The sequence below is a fragment of the Setaria viridis genome, chromosome 3 (assembly GCF_005286985.2).
Source record: "Setaria viridis chromosome 3, Setaria_viridis_v4.0, whole genome shotgun sequence".
NCBI classification, from domain to species: domain Eukaryota; kingdom Viridiplantae; phylum Streptophyta; class Magnoliopsida; order Poales; family Poaceae; genus Setaria; species Setaria viridis.
The window spans coordinates 2,249,191-2,270,424 of record NC_048265.2 but is presented as its reverse complement, the minus strand read 5'-3'; the positions used below and the strand labels follow the sequence as shown (position 1 = coordinate 2,270,424).

At 47.7% G+C, this 21,234-nt stretch overlaps 3 protein-coding genes across 3 annotated transcripts; 2 read left to right on the top strand and 1 right to left on the bottom strand.

The window, feature by feature from the left end:
- Window positions 1-6,763: 6,763 nt before the first annotated feature.
- LOC117848233 (5-methyltetrahydropteroyltriglutamate--homocysteine methyltransferase 1) lies at window positions 6,764-12,433 on the top strand. Its single transcript, XM_034729569.2, has 14 exons — window positions 6,764-6,924; window positions 8,246-8,599; window positions 8,687-8,774; window positions 9,339-9,466; window positions 9,549-9,740; window positions 9,839-10,038; window positions 10,121-10,284; window positions 10,389-10,469; window positions 10,550-10,716; window positions 10,792-10,897; window positions 11,036-11,286; window positions 11,376-11,448; window positions 11,540-11,668; window positions 11,759-12,433. Exons 2-14 carry the CDS (start codon window positions 8,250-8,252, stop codon window positions 12,125-12,127), a joined length of 2,298 nt encoding a protein of 765 aa, XP_034585460.1. The 5' UTR covers window positions 6,764-6,924; window positions 8,246-8,249; the 3' UTR covers window positions 12,128-12,433.
- Window positions 12,434-12,936: 503 nt separating this feature from the next.
- LOC140222079 (uncharacterized) lies at window positions 12,937-19,120 on the bottom strand. Its single transcript, XM_072292260.1, has 2 exons — window positions 18,921-19,120; window positions 12,937-14,516 (listed from the first exon to the last, which is right to left on the bottom strand). The coding sequence occupies exons 1-2, from the start codon at window positions 19,118-19,120 to the stop codon at window positions 13,475-13,477; spliced, it is 1,242 nt and encodes a 413-aa protein (XP_072148361.1). The 3' UTR covers window positions 12,937-13,474.
- Window positions 19,039-20,568, top strand: LOC117851051 (putative F-box protein At5g38270). The gene has a single exon (XM_034732955.2). The coding sequence runs from the start codon at window positions 19,235-19,237 to the stop codon at window positions 20,489-20,491; it is 1,257 nt and encodes a 418-aa protein (XP_034588846.1). The 5' UTR covers window positions 19,039-19,234; the 3' UTR covers window positions 20,492-20,568.
- Window positions 20,569-21,234: the final 666 nt, after the last annotated feature.

The following is a 21,234-nucleotide window of genomic DNA, read 5'->3' as shown; positions in this document are numbered from 1 at the left end:
TCTGCGTCTGCCTTCTATGATCGGTTGCTGATGGCACAACGTGGACTCTGGTAATTACATTCACGAACGTCATGCTTGCAACAAGTGCTCAGGACCTCGGCGTGCGCCGTGTGTGATATGGGACACATTTCATCTACATTGGGTTTCAGGTGCTTCAGCCTCCAATGATCGGTGGTGGCGTGGTATGGGACGCGTTTCGTCAACCCTTGGTGCTATGTTGTGGTGGGCTAGGGTGTGATGGCGAAAGTCATGCTGGTGTTAGCCGGCTTTGTTGGTGACGACGCCTTTGGGCGCTATTTTCCCTCTTGTGGGCGCCGTCAATTTGCCTCGAGCCCACCTATCACTAAGTCTCCAAGTGAAAACTTTGTCCTAGCGGGCAGCGACGGCAGTGACTATCATTGTTTCCTTAGTGGAGGCATTGTTTCGGAGATTTTGAGTGGTGGTGTACTTCGTGCGGGTTTTATGGTTGCCCAACTCGGATTCAACAACAACTATTGGTATCTTGCTTATCCTACTGAAGTGTGGATGGTTTTGCTGCGGTCTTGGGTTTGTGGTCAGAGCGTCAAACAATAGATGGAGGTGCTTCTCTTCTTCGTTGTTGGATTGGCTCATGCTTTGGTTTCGATTCCACCTTGAGGAGAAGTCGGTTTATTTGAAGGAGATCTTACGAAACAAGACGTATATGGAGATTACTGAAGTAGCTTATTATGGACATTACTGAAGTAGGTTATTAGAGTTTCTGAGTTGTATTTTTCTTATTTTGTTATTTCTCTTTGGTACACCAGATCTTCTAATGTTTTAGCTACCTCTTCTTTTGAAACACGTGGCACTCTATAATCTTTGTGGTATGATGCATTCTTGAAAAAAGAATATCTGAAACCGTAATATCATTTTCCATTATCTTAAAAATGCAACTAGGCTTAGTATGAAGCCGTAATATAATCTTCCATTATCTAAAAAATGCAATTGGGAGTATGGGTTCCTTATTCTCTCTCTCAGCTTCTTCCTCATCAATAATCAGGGAGTGTGGCATTGACAGTCGTAACCGGTAACAACGTGCTACGAGACCACCGTTAATGTATAGTAATGGACTTACCGGGAGAAATATGGGATCAGGATTCTGATGACTCGGCCAAAGCCTTGTTTAGTTCACCCCCAAATTCCAACTTTGGCACTATGCAAAAAGAAGATTCTCCATCACATCAAACTTGCGGTACATGCATGGAGTACTAAATGTAGACGAAATTAAAAACTAATTGCACAGTTTTGTTGTACTTTGCGAGACGAATCTTTTGAGCCTAATTAGTCAATGTTTGGACAATAATTCACAAATATAAACGAAACGCTACAGTGTGCTACAGTGCTAGCACAATAATTTTGTCACTTCAAAATTGGGCAACTAAACATGACCCAAATAAGAATCAAAACGCCCCCTGGATCATGATCGTCTCCACCGTTACTACACTGCACTGCCCCTGCATCAAGAATCATCGCCGTATGTATATGCAGCTGCCGCGCCGCGTGCTCCATGCGGCGCACGCGTTCCGCGCCCGGCTGACGAGGTGTTGTGCTTGTGCCAGACCAGAGAGTGAGCGCCGGCTGAAAACCATGGCGAGGTGTTTTTCTGGTAGCAGTAGCAGTCGTCTGAAGAAAAACATCCATCTTATTTTTACCGAGCAGGAGATTTTTGGCAGCTTGCGTAGTGTCGGCTCTTCGAGAGGCGTGCCACGTTCGCCGCGTAGCGGACGGAGGGTGTGGGAGCCGAGCATGGGACACGCCCACGTGAGGCCCTGCCATTGGTCCCCGCTACTGCCCAGTGCCCAGGCCACCTCTCACTCTCAAGTGGGGTAGGTATTTTTTTTTCTTTTCCTTGCTTTTTTTTTTGCCTATAAAAATCCACTGCAGTACTGTTGGGGACTTGAGTGTGGAGTACGTACGTGTTGAAGCAGATATATCACGGGATTTGCAGCAGGACCGCCGCATGGGACGGGCAACACGTGCCTGCACCGTCAGCACTCACACTCCCTTGTCACACTGTCCCTGTCCAACGCTCAAATGGTGTGGTGAGTGGTGCTCACAATTCTTTTTCTCCTCTCTGTTTTCCTTTCTTCTTCTTTTTTTTTCTTGTCTCCGATGACGTGTAGGCCTTGATGTCGGTTCTTTAAAATTTGGCAAGATTCAAAACTCGACAACTAATATAAGACACATGAACGTGAAATTCTCTCGTGTTCCAAACGGGCCCCGTAGCAACGGTGGCCACTCCCCTCTTGCCCTCCCTTTCTTGGCCTCTAAAATAGCATGTCCTCCTTCGTTTTAGGCCGATTTTTTGCATTGCAGGATCGTTCCTTTGGGAGCCAGCTTTTTTTTGCAATTCCCGTAGCGTGAGATATTTGCATTTCGCGACGTGGACCTTTGTGTATATATGGTGCAATCACACGTAATAGAGACCACGTCGCAAAAATGCATTGAGGGACTAGTAAATAGCTAGCGAAACATAAAGCATGCACTGAATTACTCCGGGAAAAAAACATACACTGCCTCCATGTCACGCATGCATAAAACTAGAAGTAAAATGTCTGTTGAAAAACCTACAGTTCAAGAGCCCATGAGGGTTGGTAATACAATATTGAGAAATAAATAATTGCGATGATCTTTTTTTTTATTTTTTCAAATGGAAAAGTATGCGCTGAATTGTAAAGAGGAGTGCAAGTAGTGCGCCACTATCTCACCAACCCCCAGCCTGCATCTTTTTTTTTTCCCGTGTCACCTCATCCGATGTCCTCGCCATCCCCATGTGTTCGCTACATCAACTGCTACCAACTACTACCAGTTCTCCTGCGCCCTCTACCAGTTCTCATGCACCCTCATTTTAATTGGCAAAAGTTCATGCATAATATTTCTCTCTTTTTAATTATTTTTTAAAAAAGAGAGACAGCTGATGGTCCTTTTGGCGCTAAACGTGCTGTTAAGTAGAGTAATCTGCAAGTGCCAAGTATCAGTACTGAACATGCTATTTAATAATTTGTCATTAGGGATGCAAGTTATATATATTTTAGATTATTGGTCGATCCAAGAAATTGATAAAATGAACTATGGCATTCCACGTAAATAATTTGGAAGGATAAATATACTAGAGTGGCATGCCGTCGTAATTAATCAGCTGATCTCGAAAACGTTATTGGGTACCCACTTGCAACCCTAACTGCCATGCTACATTATTCGCAGAAAAAAAAAACTGCCATGCTACGTCGATCATGCATAATCATATGATGAACCACTGAAAGAGAGACAAGCTTTCTGAAAAGTGTCTTTGTTCGGTGGAAACACAATTGGCATGCCCCGGACTGGATGCATATACTATCATCGTGTCCTGAAAATAATCCTCCCCTTTTCTGAAAGAGTGCGATTTGCGGATCTTATAACTAACAATAAGGTAACCTATTGTGCTGCAACCATTTTCCAATAAAAATGCGCCAATCAGAAGCTCCTATGCAGTCCTATGATAATCAGAAGTTACATGGCTGATTAAAAATAGAGAGTTTTTTCTTTATACACAAACAAATTAAAGTTATTAAAAATAAGCAAAGCATGAAGTGCTTACGGAAGGGAGTTATCAGAGACGCGTAACTTAGGGTGTGTTTGGTTGCTTGTATCATTTGGTTCTATGGTTCATGTATAGAATGGTTTAAAATAATAATAAATCTTTTTGTTTTGGTTGGGTGAATTGTACAATCCCATCCAGGATGAAGCCATCCCACTTATTACATTATTCTACCAGTAGAAGTAAATTATATGGTACAAGTAAATTTGTTAAATTTCACCATCCAAAATCATCCAGACATACATCAAGTGGTACATGTAACCAAACACACCCTCAGTGATGCGACCGGAGATACGTAACTTAGTGATAAGTTAACGTAAAGTGGTTCAAAAGCCAGGCACATGATGATTTGTTTACTGGAGCAAGCCTAATTTGTGGTGAGCTGCCACTCAGCAATGACAATTACCCTAACCCACGCTAATATACGCGTAAAGCAATGACAATTACCATAACCCATGCTAATATACGCGTAAACCAAACAGCACCACAGGGGAAAAACAGCACCACAGCCTAATTTTGAGAGGGCGTGCAGTACGGAGTTCATTTGCGGGCGTCGTCCATCTCCATCATTTTCACAGAAATAGTATATATCACAATTGATTATTACCTTAAAAAATTGCATATACCACTTCTGTATTCCATGTAACAACTTCAAGGACATGGACTGTTATTTCGATTAAACAGCACAAAAAAATTGTGAGGTTAGGCATGTATAATGCGCTACATAAAAGATGAGATGCTCACTGTACCTACCAGGCCCTACCTGGCCACATGCCACCACTTCCTTCATCCACGTGTAGATAAGCTCCTCTCTGTACCTACAAACCAACATGCATCCCGTCGATGTCATTGTGGCTCGCTGTCACTCATGGTCTGAATCTGTGATGATGGTTCCCTTTCTTCTCCCAAGCCACAATAATTACCTTCTGGGTGGGCAGGAAATGCAAGTTGGATGAAAGCTCGGGGTTAGAGCTGAAAAAAACCCATTAAAAAAAAATCATCAACCACCGATCCTCTTACCTCTCCTCCCTCGGATCCCACAACTCTCACCGCTGCTCCTCCACGCGCTGACACCCATCCCGCCCACTCCTGGTGGCGGCGTGCTCCTTCCCACAATCCCACCCGTCCTGGCAGCGCTCCGCTTCAGCCAACGGCGGCCAGTGGGCGTGCTTTGCTCTGCCATGCACGCTCGCGATGGCGTCGAGAATTCTTGACCCCTCATCCTCCCGCTCGGTACGGGAAACTGCATAAGTTGGGCCTCTTTGGTTTGGATCCATGTGCTAAAGATTCTCGCTAGATGTAATGATTTTTTCTCTTTCTCTATATTTTTCTCTGATATGGTTTTGATATGGTTTTGTTGCAGAGAGCCTTATCAATCCATTGTGACCTTGCAGGTACCCTAATGCACATGCAAACCAAAATAGTGCCACGTAAAATGGGGGCCTATATCGAGTTTGAGAGGGTGCACACTATCTAAGTTCATTGACAAAGCGTCATCTTGATCCATTATTTTCACGAAATAGTATATATCACAATTGATTATTATTACCTTTAAAATTGGCATATGATACTTTGTACTTCATGTATCAACTTTGAAAGCATGGATGCTAGGCATGTAGTACGCTGCATAAAAGACGAGATGGTCATTATACTTGGCCACATGCCACCACTTCCTTCATCCACGTGTCATAGGCAAGCAGCAATCTCCTCTCTCTACCTCCAAACATGTCACCATCTGACGCATGCCTATCTTCTCCTACACCACAAATATTACCGGAGGTGATAGAGTTCACGTTGTCATTGATTCTAGCACCGACCATCCTATTCTTCTTCTATGTCCTTCCTTCGTACCACATCACTAGCCACCTCCATCCCACCGTTCTCCTCCCTTTTCGGCTGCCGTAATTGAAGCCTTCCTTTCTATTACCGGCTGGCACCACCTCACTGGCCACCTCCATCCTACCACCCTCCTCCCTTTTGTCTGCCATAACCGCACCTTCCTTTCGGTTGCCGGCTACCGCCACCTGCAGTTGGTGGCGAAACACCATCTTCTTCCCCTTATGTAACCTTGTCCAACCTCATCTACCCTATTTGAGCCAAAACTCATGCCTACCACCTATCATGCTCGTCGGTTGTCCTCCTCCACCCAACCAGTGGAACCCTGCCATCTCATCTTAGTCGCTCATCAATCTCCCCGTCGCCAGGCTAGTGGTCGCCCCCAGCCATCCCTTTAAGACCGCGCGAGGCAACAAGAGGGGATACGAAGATCCCATCACTGAATCTAGGACCCTATAATACCCAACGGAGAGTGCCGGAGTAGGAGGAAGGAGGGTGAAGGAAGAAGAGGTATGCGTGGACCCACATGTAAGAGAGAAGATTAGGTTGGGTGGAGGTTTGTTTCCATCTGCTTGGATGAGACCATAGCATTGTTGATAATTACCTCCAACTTCCTTCCCGAGGCAGAAAACGAGAATAAAATTAAACCTAAGGGCTTATTTGGCAGGGCTCCAACTTTAGCTAAAACGGCTTCGACTGTGACTTCACTGATGGAGCGGCTTCTCTCATAGAATTGAAGCCGTTTTGAAAATCGTTTGGCAGAACGGCTTCTCCTATTTTCCATTTATAGACATAACATGTTAAATGTCCAACGAACCCTTATCTGTCTTTTTTTCCTTAATAATACGATTTCATATAAAATGAAAAGGTTCTTAAATATATTAATTAATATAATTATAAATTAACCCTGTTTTTAATTTCTTTTGATTTATCTTTCTTTTTCTCTTTTTTCCGGCGCACCTTTTTCTTCTTCCTTTTTCTCGCCGAATCTTTTTTTTCCCCTCCCACAGCATCTTTTTCTACCACCAGCATTATCCTTTACCGTTCCTTTCTTCCCCGTGCTATCCTCTCAACCATCGACCCCGTTGACCCGGCGCCGCGCTCCCCGCCGCAAGGCCGCACGCCCTGGTTCGGCCGCGCCGCCCGCTCCGGGCCCAGGCGCCGCTCCCTCGCTGCATCACTCCGGCCCCGGCGCATCGCTCCCTCACCGACATTCTCTGCTCCGGTCCCGGTGCGCCGCCGCCCCGGCCCGCCGCTCCGCTCCCTCGCCGGTGAGTTGAGGGCTAGTTGGTCCTTTTGCATCGCATCTCCTCTCTCAGATCTCACCAACCCCCAAAACCGCACGAAGCGACGCGCCGACGCCCTGCTTATAAATAAGCCCCACCCAAACCCCTTTCCTTTCCCGTGCTGCTCCTCTGCTCTCCTCCCCCCGCTACCCTTATCGTCGCCCACTGCCGCGCCTTCTCTTCCGCTCCCGTCCTCCCCGGGTAAGCAATCACACGTCAGCCTCGCCATCTCCTCCATGCCCGTAATCCTTGCGTACTGTGCGTCCTCCGGGGATGGGATGTGTGGGTGTCGTGGGATCGATCCATTTGTTCTGCTTCGATCTGCTCCTGCGCGCTTCCGGCGAGTGGAAGCCACCCGCCCGGTTCATTGCTCCGGCGGCGTGGAGATCGGGGGTGTTGATCCGCTTGATTCGGTTGGTTTGGGTTTGGTTTGCTGGTGAGCAGAGGATCGATCCGATGCGGAAATCCTGGTTGGTTGGGTCGGAGCAGAGCGGGTCGGGCGTGTAGATCTGAGCGCTTCTCGCTCGGATGGAGCGAAGATTGGTTGCGTTTAGTCGATTTTACTTATTCCGCTGCGCAGTTGGATCGGCTAGTGGATCGGTTCGTTCGGCCTCCAGGGGTTTTGGATCTGAGAGGTTTATCTTCCATGCTGACTTGAGTGACTATTACGAACCATTCTTTTAGTCGTTGTCGTATAGCCTTGCCGAGATCTATGTATCTAAGGCATTTTATTATTGGACACGATCTCTGCACGCACTGCTTGTGCTGGCACTCATGCATCGAGGGTCTGTAGTTGTGTCGTTCCTATGGTTGGAGACCTGATCTTTCGGATTGGGATTTCGGGATATGCCACAAGCAAAGCTGCTGCTGCGTGAATGAGTGGACTGGGACTGCCGTGTCCCGTGCTGTGCTGTGCTGTGCTGTCCTAGACCCACCACCCAATGGTTCTGTGAGAGGGACAGTGTCCACCAATTATAGTTAGGTCAAGTTTATCATTTGGCCACCACCCACCCCTGGGGACTGGGGCCTACTTTTTTTGTTGGAGGTTGGTGGTATGCCTTACCTACCTACCTACCACACTAGGCTAAACATATTTTGTTCCTTGAAACTTGAAATTGATTACTTTAGTTTTATTCTTTTTTTGGAAACTGGTGGATCTGATGGTGGAATCTTATGCATAGGAATCAGTAGTCTTTGTGAGATATAAGATTCATCATATTACTGGTATAATAGGCACTGTGTTTTCTTTGTTGAATTATCAGCCATACTAGTACAAACATGTAGCCATGCATGATCATGTAGTATCATTGAGTGGTTCTTAATTCGATTTTTGTTATCAATATATCTTAGTATTATGGTAAAGTCACAGATACCTGATCTCTGTTGCAATATCACATTTTCAGCATGCTCTTTATCAGCATGATCATAACCTATTGTTCCCATGTGTATTCATGCTCTGTTACAGTATCATTGTTTTCTTGTTCACTCGGCATTTCTGAATGCAATTCTGTTTGTGGCACAGAAAGATGGCGTCCCACATTGTTGGATACCCGCGCATGGGCCCCAAGAGGGAGCTCAAGTTCGCCCTCGAGTCTTTCTGGGATGGCAAGAGCACCGCTGAGGATTTGGAGAAGGTCGCCACCGACCTCAGGGCCAGCATCTGGAAGCAGATGGCTGATGCTGGGATCAAGTACATCCCCAGCAACACCTTCTCCTACTATGACCAGGTCCTTGACACCACCGCCATGCTCGGCGCTGTCCCAGAGCGCTACTCATGGACCGGAGGAGAGATTGGGTTTGACACCTACTTCTCGATGGCTAGGGGCAATGCCACTGTCCCTGCTATGGAGATGACCAAGTGGTTTGACACCAACTAGTAAGTCCTTTGGCTTCTACCAACAGTAATTTCCAGTTCAGCTTTTTCTTTTTATTTTTCCTAACAAACTTTGTTCTACTTTTGCAGCCACTTTATTGTCCCTGAATTGGGCCCTAACACCAAGTTCACCTACTCTTCCCACAAGGCTGTTAATGAATACAAGGAGGCTAAGGCGGTATGATACTATCATTATGTTTCTGTTGCCTCATTTATTGTGTCAAACTATTCTCCTAATATAAAGTCTCTAAATGCATACTTGACTGGTATTTAAACAATTCCTGTATTGACATTGTAATTAGCCTATAAATTCATCCATTAGTTTAGTATGCTGCCTTCTGCTATAGAACCTTAAATTAATAGTGATCAAGCATTTTTGAACCTGCATTTAATTACTAATTTTGTATTAGCACATAAACTGGGATGAGATTATTATTGTCAGGTCAACCTGGTATTTGGCGAACTAAGTATTTTTAAACTTTGTAGTTCATGTTTGAACTTGAGCATTGATACAAAATGCGTTATTAATTTGCCAATGCGCCTTGTTTTTAAAAAAATACTTAATTCACCAAAGAATGCAATTAAGAGTGTTTTAAACATATTAATGCAATGCTAAATTGTTATATTGTAGATCTGCGACAATATGGTCTCATCTGTTCCTTTCATTGTTTTCTTTTTTGTTATTTTGCGAAGATAATGTCTGCTTGCATGTATGGCTTATATTTTGCTGCTTTTTGTGCAGCTTGGCGTTGATACCGTGCCAGTACTTACTGGACCAGTCTCATACTTGTTGCTCTCGAAGGCTGCCAAGGGTGTGGAGAAGGGATTCCCTCTTCTTTCCCTTCTTAGTGGCATCCTCCCTGTCTACAAGTAAGATTAAGATTATAAGCAAGTTACTAATTACTGCTGGCATCAAGTCTTAAATTGATAAACTGATGCATGATGGTTGTAGGGAGGTCATTGCTGAGTTGAAGGCAGCTGGTGCTTCATGGATTCAGTTTGATGAGCCCACCCTTGTCCTTGACCTTGATTCTCAAAAATTGGCTGCATTCTCCGCTGCATACACAGAACTTGAGTCCGCCCTTTCTGGATTGAATGTGCTTATTGAGACTTACTTTGCTGATGTTCCCGCAGAATCATACAAGTACGTTATTAAATCCTAGTGCACCTTTTTCTCAACTATTCTTTTTTCCTTGATCACCTTTTGTATTGGCAGGATACTGATTGTCCTTTTGCATGCAGGACCCTTACATCTTTGAGCGGTGTTACTGCTTATGGTTTTGACCTTGTTCGTGGAGCCCAGACTCTTGATCTTGTCAAGAGTAGTTTCCCGGCTGGCAAGTACCTCTTTGCTGGTGTTGTGGATGGGCGCAACATCTGGGCTGATGATCTTGCTGCATCCCTCAGCACTCTCCAGTCCCTTGAGGCTGTTGTTGGAAAGGGTAAGCATATGCTTTCCTCTGGCATAAAGCTGGATTTAGTTACAACTGGCGATATCTGATAAATGCCTACTATTTTGTTCAGACAAGCTTGTTGTGTCAACTTCTTGCTCACTCATGCACACTGCTGTGGATCTTGTGAACGAGACTAAGCTTGATGCTGAAATTAAGTCTTGGCTTGCTTTTGCTGCTCAGAAGGTGGTTGAGGTTGATGCTCTTGCCAAAGCATTGGCTGGTCAAAAGGATGAGGTATGTCTGTTTTTTTCTCTCTGTTCTCTTAACTGGACCTTGAGGGTTTCTTCTTCATACAAAATTATGCTGACCCTATTTATTTTGGCAAATGTCATCTACAGGCTTACTTTGCGGCAAACGCTGCCGCTCAGGCGTCAAGGAAGTCATCACCCCGTGTGACAAATGAAGAAGTTCAGAAGGCTGTAAGTACCTGGGACTAATCTACTTGCACATTCTAATCCAATGTTGGCACTCACCAACCTTTTTCTCTATACTGTTACAGGCTGCTGCTCTCAAGGGCTCTGACCACCGCCGTGCTACCAACGTTAGTGCTAGATTGGATGCTCAGCAGAAGAAGCTGAACCTTCCAGTCCTTCCCACAACCACAATTGGTTCGTTCCCACAGACTGTGGAGCTCAGGAGGGTCCGCCGTGAGTACAAGGCGAAGAAGTGAGTAACAGTTAATTCTAATGCTTCACTTGTCTCTATGTTGGCGGCTTTGCTTATTGGAAATATGCATTGCAGGATCTCTGAGGAGGAGTATGTCACTGCCATCAAGGAGGAAATCAACAAGGTTGTTAAGCTCCAAGAGGAGCTCGACATCGATGTGCTTGTGCATGGCGAGCCTGAGGTCAGTTCTCTTTAAGCTATTCTGCTAGCTTTTGCTGTGCGTTTGAGAAAATAAATATGATCTCATATGTAGAAAAATTCAGTTATTCTGCGCTGCTGTGCTCACATTTAAGTAATTCTGTTGGCGTATGTTTTACAGAGAAACGATATGGTTGAGTACTTCGGTGAGCAGCTCTCTGGTTTTGCATTCACTGCCAATGGTTGGGTGCAATCCTATGGATCAAGGTGTGTCAAGCCACCGATCATCTATGGTGATGTGAGCCGCCCCAACCCCATGACCGTTTTCTGGTCGACCACTGCCCAGAGCATGACATCTCGCCCAATGAAGGGAATGTTGACTGGTCCTGTCACAATCCTTAACTGGTCCTTTGTCAGGAATGACCAGCCAAGGTCAGTAACTTTTGACAGGAGTTTATGCTGTCGAGAACATCTTTTTTCCTCTTCCGTTTAGAGGCTGACTTATGGCTTATATCTTCCAGGTTTGAGACCTGCTACCAGATTGCTCTTGCAATCAAGAAGGAGGTTGAGGATCTTGAGGCTGCTGGTATTCAGGTTGGCACTTTTACATTCTGGTTTGTCATTTAATCAAGAGGTTTATGCACAGTTTATGGTTGCTCATTTATTTCATCATTATTCTTTGCAGGTCATCCAAATTGACGAGGCTGCTTTAAGAGAAGGTCTGCCACTCCGCAAGACTGAGCACGCTTTCTACTTGGACTGGGCTGTTCACTCTTTCAGAATCACCAACTGCGAGATCAAGGACACCACCCAGGTATGCTTTCGAACTGTGCTGTGGAGCCTTGCAGTGTCATATCTTCATACCATGCCCTTTGACTTTCCAACTGACTTTATCTCTTGACAGATCCACACCCACATGTGCTACTCCAACTTCAACGACATCATCCACTCCATCATCAACATGGACGCTGATGTGATCACCATTGAGAACTCACGGTCCGATGAGAAGCTCCTCTCCGTCTTCCGTGAGGGTGTGAAGTACGGCGCCGGCATTGGCCCTGGTGTCTACGACATCCACTCCCCCAGGATCCCATCCACTGAGGAGATTGCCGACCGCATCAACAAGATGCTTGCGGTGCTCGAAACCAACATCCTCTGGGTGAACCCTGACTGTGGTCTCAAGACCCGCAAGTACACGGAGGTCAAGCCCGCCCTAACCAACATGGTCTCTGCCGCCAAGCTCATCCGCACCCAGCTCGCCAGCGCCAAGTGAGAACCGTCCCTGCAGTGGCTTTTCGTTTAATTACAAGGAGGGTGCCATCAAAGAAGCCATTTGTCTTGAATAATATGGACCGTGTATCCGCTCGTCTGTGGGTTAGATTAGTATTTTTCTTGGCACGATTATCGCACCCTGCTCATACCTGTGTTAGTCTTCGTGAATTTGGTGGTTTTGAGGCAAAGTTTCCCGTGTACTTGTATTGTAAAACCGAGTGGATGTCTGCAGTGTTTCATCTGCAACTCTGAGGTGTGTTACGGCTCGTATTAATGATCTTTGGGCAAGAAAATTGTCTGGAAGCCACTCGTTGCTGTTGCTATTAGATGAATGGTCCACTAGCGTTGCTCTGTAACTTTGTTTTGGTTGCCATTGTGATGTCTAGCGTCTGCCTAGCTTGGATACGTGGTACGTCCAGGTTTTCGAGCTGAATCTTTGAATGGGCTATGCTGAAGGAGCTGCTTCAGCCTTTCAGGGCACTCTGTTTTGCTTGTTTTCATACAAGAGATTTTGCTTCGAGACACAAGGATTGGAACTATTTCACACGCTCACAAGGCACTCTGTTTTTGTTTTCATACAATATATTTTGCCCACAAGGCACACTTGTTTTGCTTGTCTTCATACAATATATTTTGCTTAAGGCACTGTTTTTCGTTGTGAGCTGCATCGGCATGTCTATACACTGATCCTCTGTTTTTCGTTGTGATTGTGAGATGCATTACACTGATCCATTGGTGTGCAATTGCAAGTTCAGAACAACACATAATTACAAGCTGCACTTTTACAAGTTCCGATCCATTTCAACACCACCTAAACAACCAGCTCGATCGGTATCAAGTATGCAAGTCAGCAAGTCAATCCTGAGGCAAGTTCAGAACAACACAAATTACAAGCAGCGGTTTACAAGTCCTGATCCATTACAAGTAGCTTAACTGCTAAGGTTGCGCCACACCGACCAGACGATCCCCACGAGCACGGCCGCCGCCGCAACAGTGTTCACCAGCAGCTGCCTTGCAGGCTCCGGCGGCGGCGCCATCGTCGTCATCGCCGCCTGAGCTTGGTTCTTCCCCGGCGCCGTTCTGTCTTCCTCCACCTTACCTCTCACTTCTCCACCCGTCCTTTTCTTGCTCTTCTTCTTCGTCTCCGGTAGCGCCCTACTGACACTGCCGTCTTCCTCTGGTACCTTGGCATCTTGCAGTGGCTTCCTCGGCACTGCCTCTCTGTGATGACGAGCCAGCGCCGCCGGAGAAGTGGCGCCTTGCAGTTGCTTCTCCGGCGCTTCCTCTGCGCGATAAGGAGGCAGAGGTGCCGGAGAAGGGGGTGACACGGAGATTGCTCTCCCTGGCATTATTGGCCCGGGAACGGCAGCCGGCGTCCCATGTGGCGGCGGCGACGGCGACGGCTTCGGCTCTGCGGTGGTGGTTTTTGTCTGATCGTGAATGGTGGGCTTCGCCGGAGCTGGTCGTGGAGGCGGTGGCGGCGGACGCGACGGCGGCGGTGGCGGGTCTGAATAAAGAGGAGCGCGAGGGGGTTCGGGTGGCGGCGGTGGCGGGCGTCCAGCGGTGGAGGTGGTCTTGGACGGTCATATTTTGTAGGAGGTGATGGTGGTGCTGGCGGCGGAGATGGAGGCCGACGCGGCGGCGGCGGCGACGGCAGCTCAATTGGAGCATGAGGTGGCGATGGAGGACGACGTGGCGGCTCAAAATAAGTTCTAGGTGGTGGCGGCGGCGTCTCAGTTGGAGCACGAGGCGGCGATGGAGGCCGACGTGGCGGCTGAAAATAAGTTCTAGGTGGTGGTGACGGCGGCGGCGGTGGTGATGGAAGTTGTGGCGGCGGCCGTCGTCCCGAAGAATAAGCAGGAGCACGAGGTGGTGCCAGCGGCGGCGTCGACTCGGAATAGCCTGGAGGACGACGAGGTGGCGGTGGGAGCGGCGGTGACGGTTTTGGCGGCGAGGGCCCAGAGTAGGCTGCAGGAGGCCAGCGAGGCGGTCCCGGGGTCCCGGGCGACGCCGTCATCAGCGTGATGATGAGCTTCTCGCCCTCGAACCTGGCGCGGACGGCGTCGGCGTCGCAGTTGTCGGGGAGGCGGAGGTCCTTCTTGAACCTCGCCCACCGGCCCCCCCTCGCCGGCCGGTCGCCGGTGGCGCGGAGCACGCCGTGGTTTTCCACCTGCACCCTCACCTGGTCCTTGCGGGACCCCGGGAGCGAGATCTCCACCAAGTCCACCTCGCCGGCCAGCTTCCACTCCACGACGGGATCGAAGTCCTCGAACTCCCGCGCGGCGGCGGTCCATAGTCGGCGTCGGAGACGACGACGTACGGTCCGGCGACCAAAGCTGCTCGATCGCTTTCGCCGCGAGCGCGCGTGCACGGACAGCGACACCCGTCCTCTCGTGTTTATATATTCTCAGGGAGGAGGAAGGAATGCCATGGCGTGCCGTCGACCGGAACTGCGGTCTGCGGCTGTGATTGAGAACCGCCATGGAGGGAGAAGAGTGAAGGAAGGGGATGCTCGGCGGCAGGAGCTGACATCCATGTTTGGGCAAGGACATGGTTCCTTTCTTTTTCTTGCCTCCATTGTTCTGCTGCTATGGTAGTAGCTGCTACTGTAGTGGAGTGCTAGCTCAAAAATGGAAGAATGTGACTTGCATTGCCGGTCTATGTTAATGTCCTAGGCCGGGATCTCTTTTAAATTTAGGTTCAATAACTTATATTAACAAAAAGAAAAAGGAAATGCTTGATTGAGAAACCTTAAACGGTTCAAGGAGTGGGGCAATGTAACATTAATTTGTTTTGGTTATGACTCTTCTTTTTCTGGACCTGAATATTCGCATTGCACGGGCAAACTTGGCCTGCAATCTGCAGTTCTGCGTGTCCAAAGTAAACTGATGAAAATTGCATTTCAAGGCAATATATGAGACTAGGCCCGTTTAAGATTCATATACCGATCAACGGGCCCAAGAAGCAACGGGAGGAGCAAAAAGAGACAGGTACGTTGGGCTGTATAGCCCACGTTTTGAGCAAATTGACAAAAAAACGGGCCTGAGTATATTTCAAATTCTGTAATCCTTTTCAGCTTCGCGCTTTAGAGCATCAGTAAATTGCAGTGGCTTGTGGGTATTTAAAATTGACCAGGCCTTTCAGCTGGATGGCAGCAAACTAGGAGATTTTCAGTAGGAGGAGGTTTATCATGATTGGAGAGTAATCTGCAAGGTCATTTGCCAATCATTTCTTTTCAAATAGATCTATCAGTGTTGCATGTTACCGTACCTGCAGAAATCATTCCCACCTAATAAATTTTCTTTTTAACTCCTTAGATCGTTCACCAATACCTCAAACGAAAAGGATCATCAATATAATGTAGACACATGCCTCGATAGATTTTTTTTTATAATATACACGTAACCGACGCTTCATAGACTGAACAAAACAAATGTAGTGCACATTAACACACAAACATGTATTTTGGGCTGTGTAGCCCACATTCTATATCACCGCTGTTACCATAGCGGAGTCAACTTCTTGCATATTACTATGGTTAAGGATGGCAAGCACTAGTAGAGCTCCCTAATGGCCAGGGCCAGGGGCATATGTCCCACTCCTGAGGACTAGGTCTTCAGTTCCATGGTTTGAACTTTGAAGCGGTTTGATAATATTAAATATAATATTGATTCACTTCATGCATTAACCAAAACTTAGCCCGATGGTTTCAGACTCTTCTACTCACAAATGGCCGCACGCGATGTAGCTTTTTGCAGCAAGTCGATACCTAGTAGTTCTGAAAACTAGGCCATCCAACTGGTTCAGGTCGGCACCTTCTATCTTATTTTATGTGGCCGTGGAGGCTTCTCACAAAGTGTCTCGAGCAATTTTATGTAAAAATGATATGAGATAAAAAAATCTATTCTTCACGCTAAAATATTGCAGACACTAGTGGGCCATATAAGAAAATGGAGCAGGTCTAGTATAGGTGGATGTTGTGGTGGACCATAGGTTTGTTCTAGAGAAACTAGAGGGCTTTCTACAAAATATGGTTTCAGTGGAAACATGGTCCCTACCCCCCACACCTACCCAAAAAAATAGTTACTGAAAAAATAATTAATTTCGGTAGCATCTTTTTACGAAGTATTTTTTAAAGAACTCTACTTTAAATTGAGAAAAAACAACAGATGGTGCGAGGATACGATACATAATAATTGTGATAATTGCATCTCAAGACAAACACCTACGTTTAGGAATTTTAACATTGAAAAGAAAAGGAAGATTGAATCACACGACTATTCTAGGAGAACATAGAAAGGGGAAAAGATCATCGCAGTTTTGAGAAGTACTTGGGCCTACCTACACCTCAGGGGCCCATGAAAAGAGGAATTTTTCAGCCACTCGAGGTTTCCAAAGCGCATCACCGCTTGAAAGGAAAAGGAGTTGTCGGTAGCTGGGAAAGAAATCCTAATTAAATTGGTAGCCCAAGCGCTCCTGAACTATATCTGAGAGTTTTCAAGCTTACGGGTGGCCTATGTGAGGATCTAATGAAAGCTATCCATGCTTATTGGTGGGTTTTAGAGAGGGGTAGACAGAAAGTGCAATGGGTTCCATGGACGACCATGCTAATGCCCAAAGGTTTTGGAAGGATGGGTTTTAAGGATTTGATTCTTTTTAATCAGGCTCTTCTTGCTAAACAGGCTTGGCGCTTACTTATCTTCCCAGACAACCTGTGTGCTCGCGCCTATAGGAAACATTTTGGACATTGTGGTGGCTGGGGAAGCCTCGCAGACATGGAGGGTCATTGAGTATGGGCTGTAATTGCTCAAGAAGGGGGTAATTTGGAGGGTTGGCGATGGTAGTTCCATTCGTATATGGTGAGACAGTTGGATACCCAGGCCGTATGGTATGAAGCCAATCGGGAGTGTGAGGATGTGCAGATTGCGATGGGTTTCCCACCTCATTGACCAGACGTCCAATATATGGGATGAAGCTGCTATTAGAAGATTTTTCTATCCCTATGATGCCAATGAGATCTTGAAGATTAAACTACCATCCACCCCATCTGCTGACTGGGTTGCGTGGAACTTTGAGAAGACAGTCATGTTCTTGGTCAGAAGTGCATACAAGCTGGCTATGCGTGAAAAGTATGAGATGGGCGCCACCGGTTGTAGCTCTAGTGCAGAAGGAGAGCGGGATCTGTGGAAACGAGTGTGGAGTGCTGGAGTACCACCAAAGGTTAGAGTTTTTGCTTGGCAGGTGGTCAACAATGGGCTGCCAACGAGATAGAATAAGAAGTATAGGCATCTTAATCAGGAGTGTAGCTTTGAGTTGTTGGTCACCAAATGGAGGATGTTTTTCATGCGATCATCGCTTGCCCGCACGCACATGCCCTCAGGAACGAGCTCAGGAAGCAGGTGGTTTTGCCAGTAGAAGAAGATATAAGAAATATGGGCCTGAATGGCTACTTGCCATATTGGACAGGTATGATGCTGTTTCTAGTTCGAATTTTCTCATACTAATATGGAGGTGTTGAGCAGGGTATTGCAAGCGGGAGAGCAGATCTCTATCACCGGCTCAGTGCTCTTCCTGACACACTACATAGATGCACTGTTCCAGGTCCAACACCAGCAAATGGAGGGCGATACACACGGGAAGAAAAAACTGGACCAAGGAAGTTATGCCCGCCCCATCATGAAGAAGTCGGCTGCTGATGGAAGATGGGTACCGCCATCGGGAGAGACCCTAAAGATAAATATTGATGGAGCCTTCATTAAGGAAATGGGAGGGGCGGCTGTAGGAGTTATTATCAGAAATAATTCTGGCAAGCCAGTCTTGGCTTCATGGCGCTTTCTAAGGTATTGCAGAGACGTGGAGGAGGCGGAGGCACGGGCTTGCCGAACGCTGGCCAGACCGAGAGGCGATCTTGGAGTCTGACTATTTAGGAGTGGTGGAGAAGCTTAATGTTGGAGGCATAGACAAATCGTTGGTGCGTCCATAATCCGTGATGCTCTTCTGGATGCTCAGGCTCTACCTAGCTTGAGGTTTGTCAAGATTAGTAGAGAACAGAATAAAGTGGCGCATGAGTTAGCTCATCTAGCTATACGCAAGAGGGAGTGTAGGGTGTCCTTCTCGGATGTCCCGAATTTGTGCATCCTGATTCCTCTTAATTAATTAATAGAGTTCTCTTTCTCGGTAAAAAAAAGATCGCGGTTACCGTAGGCGAGATCCGAAATTACAAGGCCAAATCAGAAAGAACGATATCTTCTACCTGTACACCGGACTCCCTGGCTTCCGTAAGAGCAACTCCAAGAGTATCCTAAAAAATTCTTCCCCAAGACTATGTATTGGGGATTCTCCTAAAAAAAATTTCCCCCAAAAACATATCAGTCCACAGCAGATCGCTAATAAATAGCCCCCAATATTTCAAACACAGGCCACGTCATCATATTGGGCCCATCGGAAGGGACACGCGGGCGCGCGGGAATCAGGATTGGGGGAGGAACGCCAACGCTAAAATATACACGGTGGCAGGCTGTTTTTTAGCGTCGTTAAAAAATTGGGGAAGGTTTAGGTGGATTGTTGGAGTTCATTTTTTCTCTCTTTTTCCTAAAAAAGGTATTGGGGGTAAGATTAGGAGTCTCTTGGAGTTGCTCTAACAGCGGTTCGGTTAACGAACTGACGCCGACTCGGTCAAAGAGGAGCGGTGGCTGTTCAAACGAGCAGGCATCCTTTCAGTCCAAGAATGGCGCCTCTTCCGATGCTACAAAGACCTGAGCGGCCGTGCCATCTGGGCACGGCTCAGTTCTTACCTTGTCACCTTGAACCTCAAGTAACGCCGTCGCGCAGTATCTTTAATCTCCTTGCTTCCTTCATCCCCTGCGTCAACGTCCGTCGTCCACAGCCGGATTCCGTGCCCAACGACCCAGGTATGCAATGCAAGTGACAGATCATTATTCCTACATTTTTGAGCGATTCCTACTCGATCGGAAGAGCCGCTCTTGATGCGCATCCTGCGCTTGATCACTCGTTGCCAAGTCCAACAAGTCGCTCACTGCTCACTGTGGCGAATGGTGATCGCACGCAGGTACGTGGTCGGCCGCCGGCGCATCGCTCGACAACGACAATGTCCTCGGCCCCGAACGGCGCGGCCGCCGCCCCGTGGGCCGACCTCCTGCCGGAGCTGTGCGGCCTCGTTGTGGACCGTCTCGACGACCCCATCAGCGTCCTCCGCTTCCCGGCGGCCTGCGCGGGCTGGGCCGCCGCCTGCAAGGAGAACCCTCGCCGCCTGCGGTCGGGCGCGCCGACGCTGCTCGTGTCTGGCCTGGACCCCGAGGGCGTCGAGACCGAGCACGACGTGGACGCGGGCGCCTTCGGGCTCCACGACGTGTCCGCCGCCGGCGGCGGCAGGTCCTTCCTCGCCGAGGCCGCGGGGTTGAAGGGCCGGACATGGATCGGCGGCAAGGGCGACTGGCTGGTGACCACGGACTACGGGTGCAACGTCGAGCTCTTCAACCCGATTACCGGCGACCGGGTTCCCCTGCCGTCCTTCGAGACTACCCGGGGATCGGAACTCGGAGTGCCGGGCTACCTCCATGTCAGTGCCGAGGATCGCTGGCACAGGATCCTCAAGGTCACGCTGTGCCAGACGCCGGCGCACCCCGGCGGCTACCTCGCTGTTGCTCTGTTCTCCGGAGGCTTGCTGGCGTCCACGGCGGCTGGGGACAAGTGCTGGACGGCGTTGAAGAACCACGCGGCCAGCTCGCGGTTGGATCTCTCCTACATGGACGCCATTGTCCTCGAGGGGAAGCTGTTCTCTGTGAACGAATTTGGACGCGTCTATTCCTGGGACATGATGAACGGTGGAACCACGGAGCCGGCAGCGGTGGTGCAGGGACCGGAGATTGAGCTCAACCGCCATTACGGCCGCGGATTCTACCTGGCCACGTCGAGCCACGGGCAGCTTCTACTCATCTGCATACATGGCGACACCGACTCCTTGAAGGACAATCGCACGTGCAGCAGGTTGGTGTTCGACGACAGGTGGAGCTTCTACGAGCACGGCATGTCGCTACACGAACTCGACGCCGCCGGCGGCGGCGCGTGGCGACGCGTCACGGACCTCGGGGGTGATCGCGCGCTCTTCCTGGGGGCGAACTGCCCGTTCTACATCACCGTGCCGCCTGGGTCCGAGAAGCTCAAGGCGAACTGCGTCTACCTCGCCGACACGCCCTCCGGCTACGACGCGGGCGTCTTTGATCTGAACAAGGGAGAAGAAGAAGACGGCTACGTTGAGCGTCTGGCTTACTCGCTCATGGCTGACCCACTGCAGATGCCGATGTGGTTCCGGCCGACCACCCACCATAGGCTACTGGATGAATAATATAGGTGGCCACAAAAGAGTGGCATGTGAGATGTAAGATGTAACGTGCTACCATTCGTAAAAATAAATGACATTCGGGATTGGATTCGTGCATTCAAAACTTGGAATGTTTGGTTATGTACTGCAAGTAAACATGTACTCTTTGGATATGTATAACTTTGTGGGATTAAATGGATAATTATCTCAAAATACATTTGCAGTTTCTATTGTTGTATATCTCTGTCTTTTTTAGAAAAATATTCCAGCTTCATGTATGAAATCACTCGGGCTATTATTGTTTGAAACTTGAAACGACAATTGGCTTGTGAGGTGTGACTGAGTATACGAATTGTAAGGTAGTACACAGTTTTGAACATTCATTGTACCAGACGCGAAACTTTTTTGTAAATTCATACATGTGAAGTGAAATGGATGAATTTACCTGGATAATCATTATATCTATTTATATTGAAGTTTTATCTCCGATAGAAATTGCATCTTAATGTATAAACTCAATCTACTATTTATTCAATTTCATTCTGATTGCTGGAAATTTGGAATAAATGCCAGATCAATATAAATATAATAGGGTACAAATACATGTTCTGATGGAACTTCAATTAAATTCCTACGCTAACATTCTCAACTGGAATAGCGCATAGTAGAGCCATGTACAAGTGTATTGCCCACATTTCTCTCATCTGCCGAGATTTTTAGGCTTTTAGATTGAACTATGTGTATACAACTCAATATTGTTTGTTGAT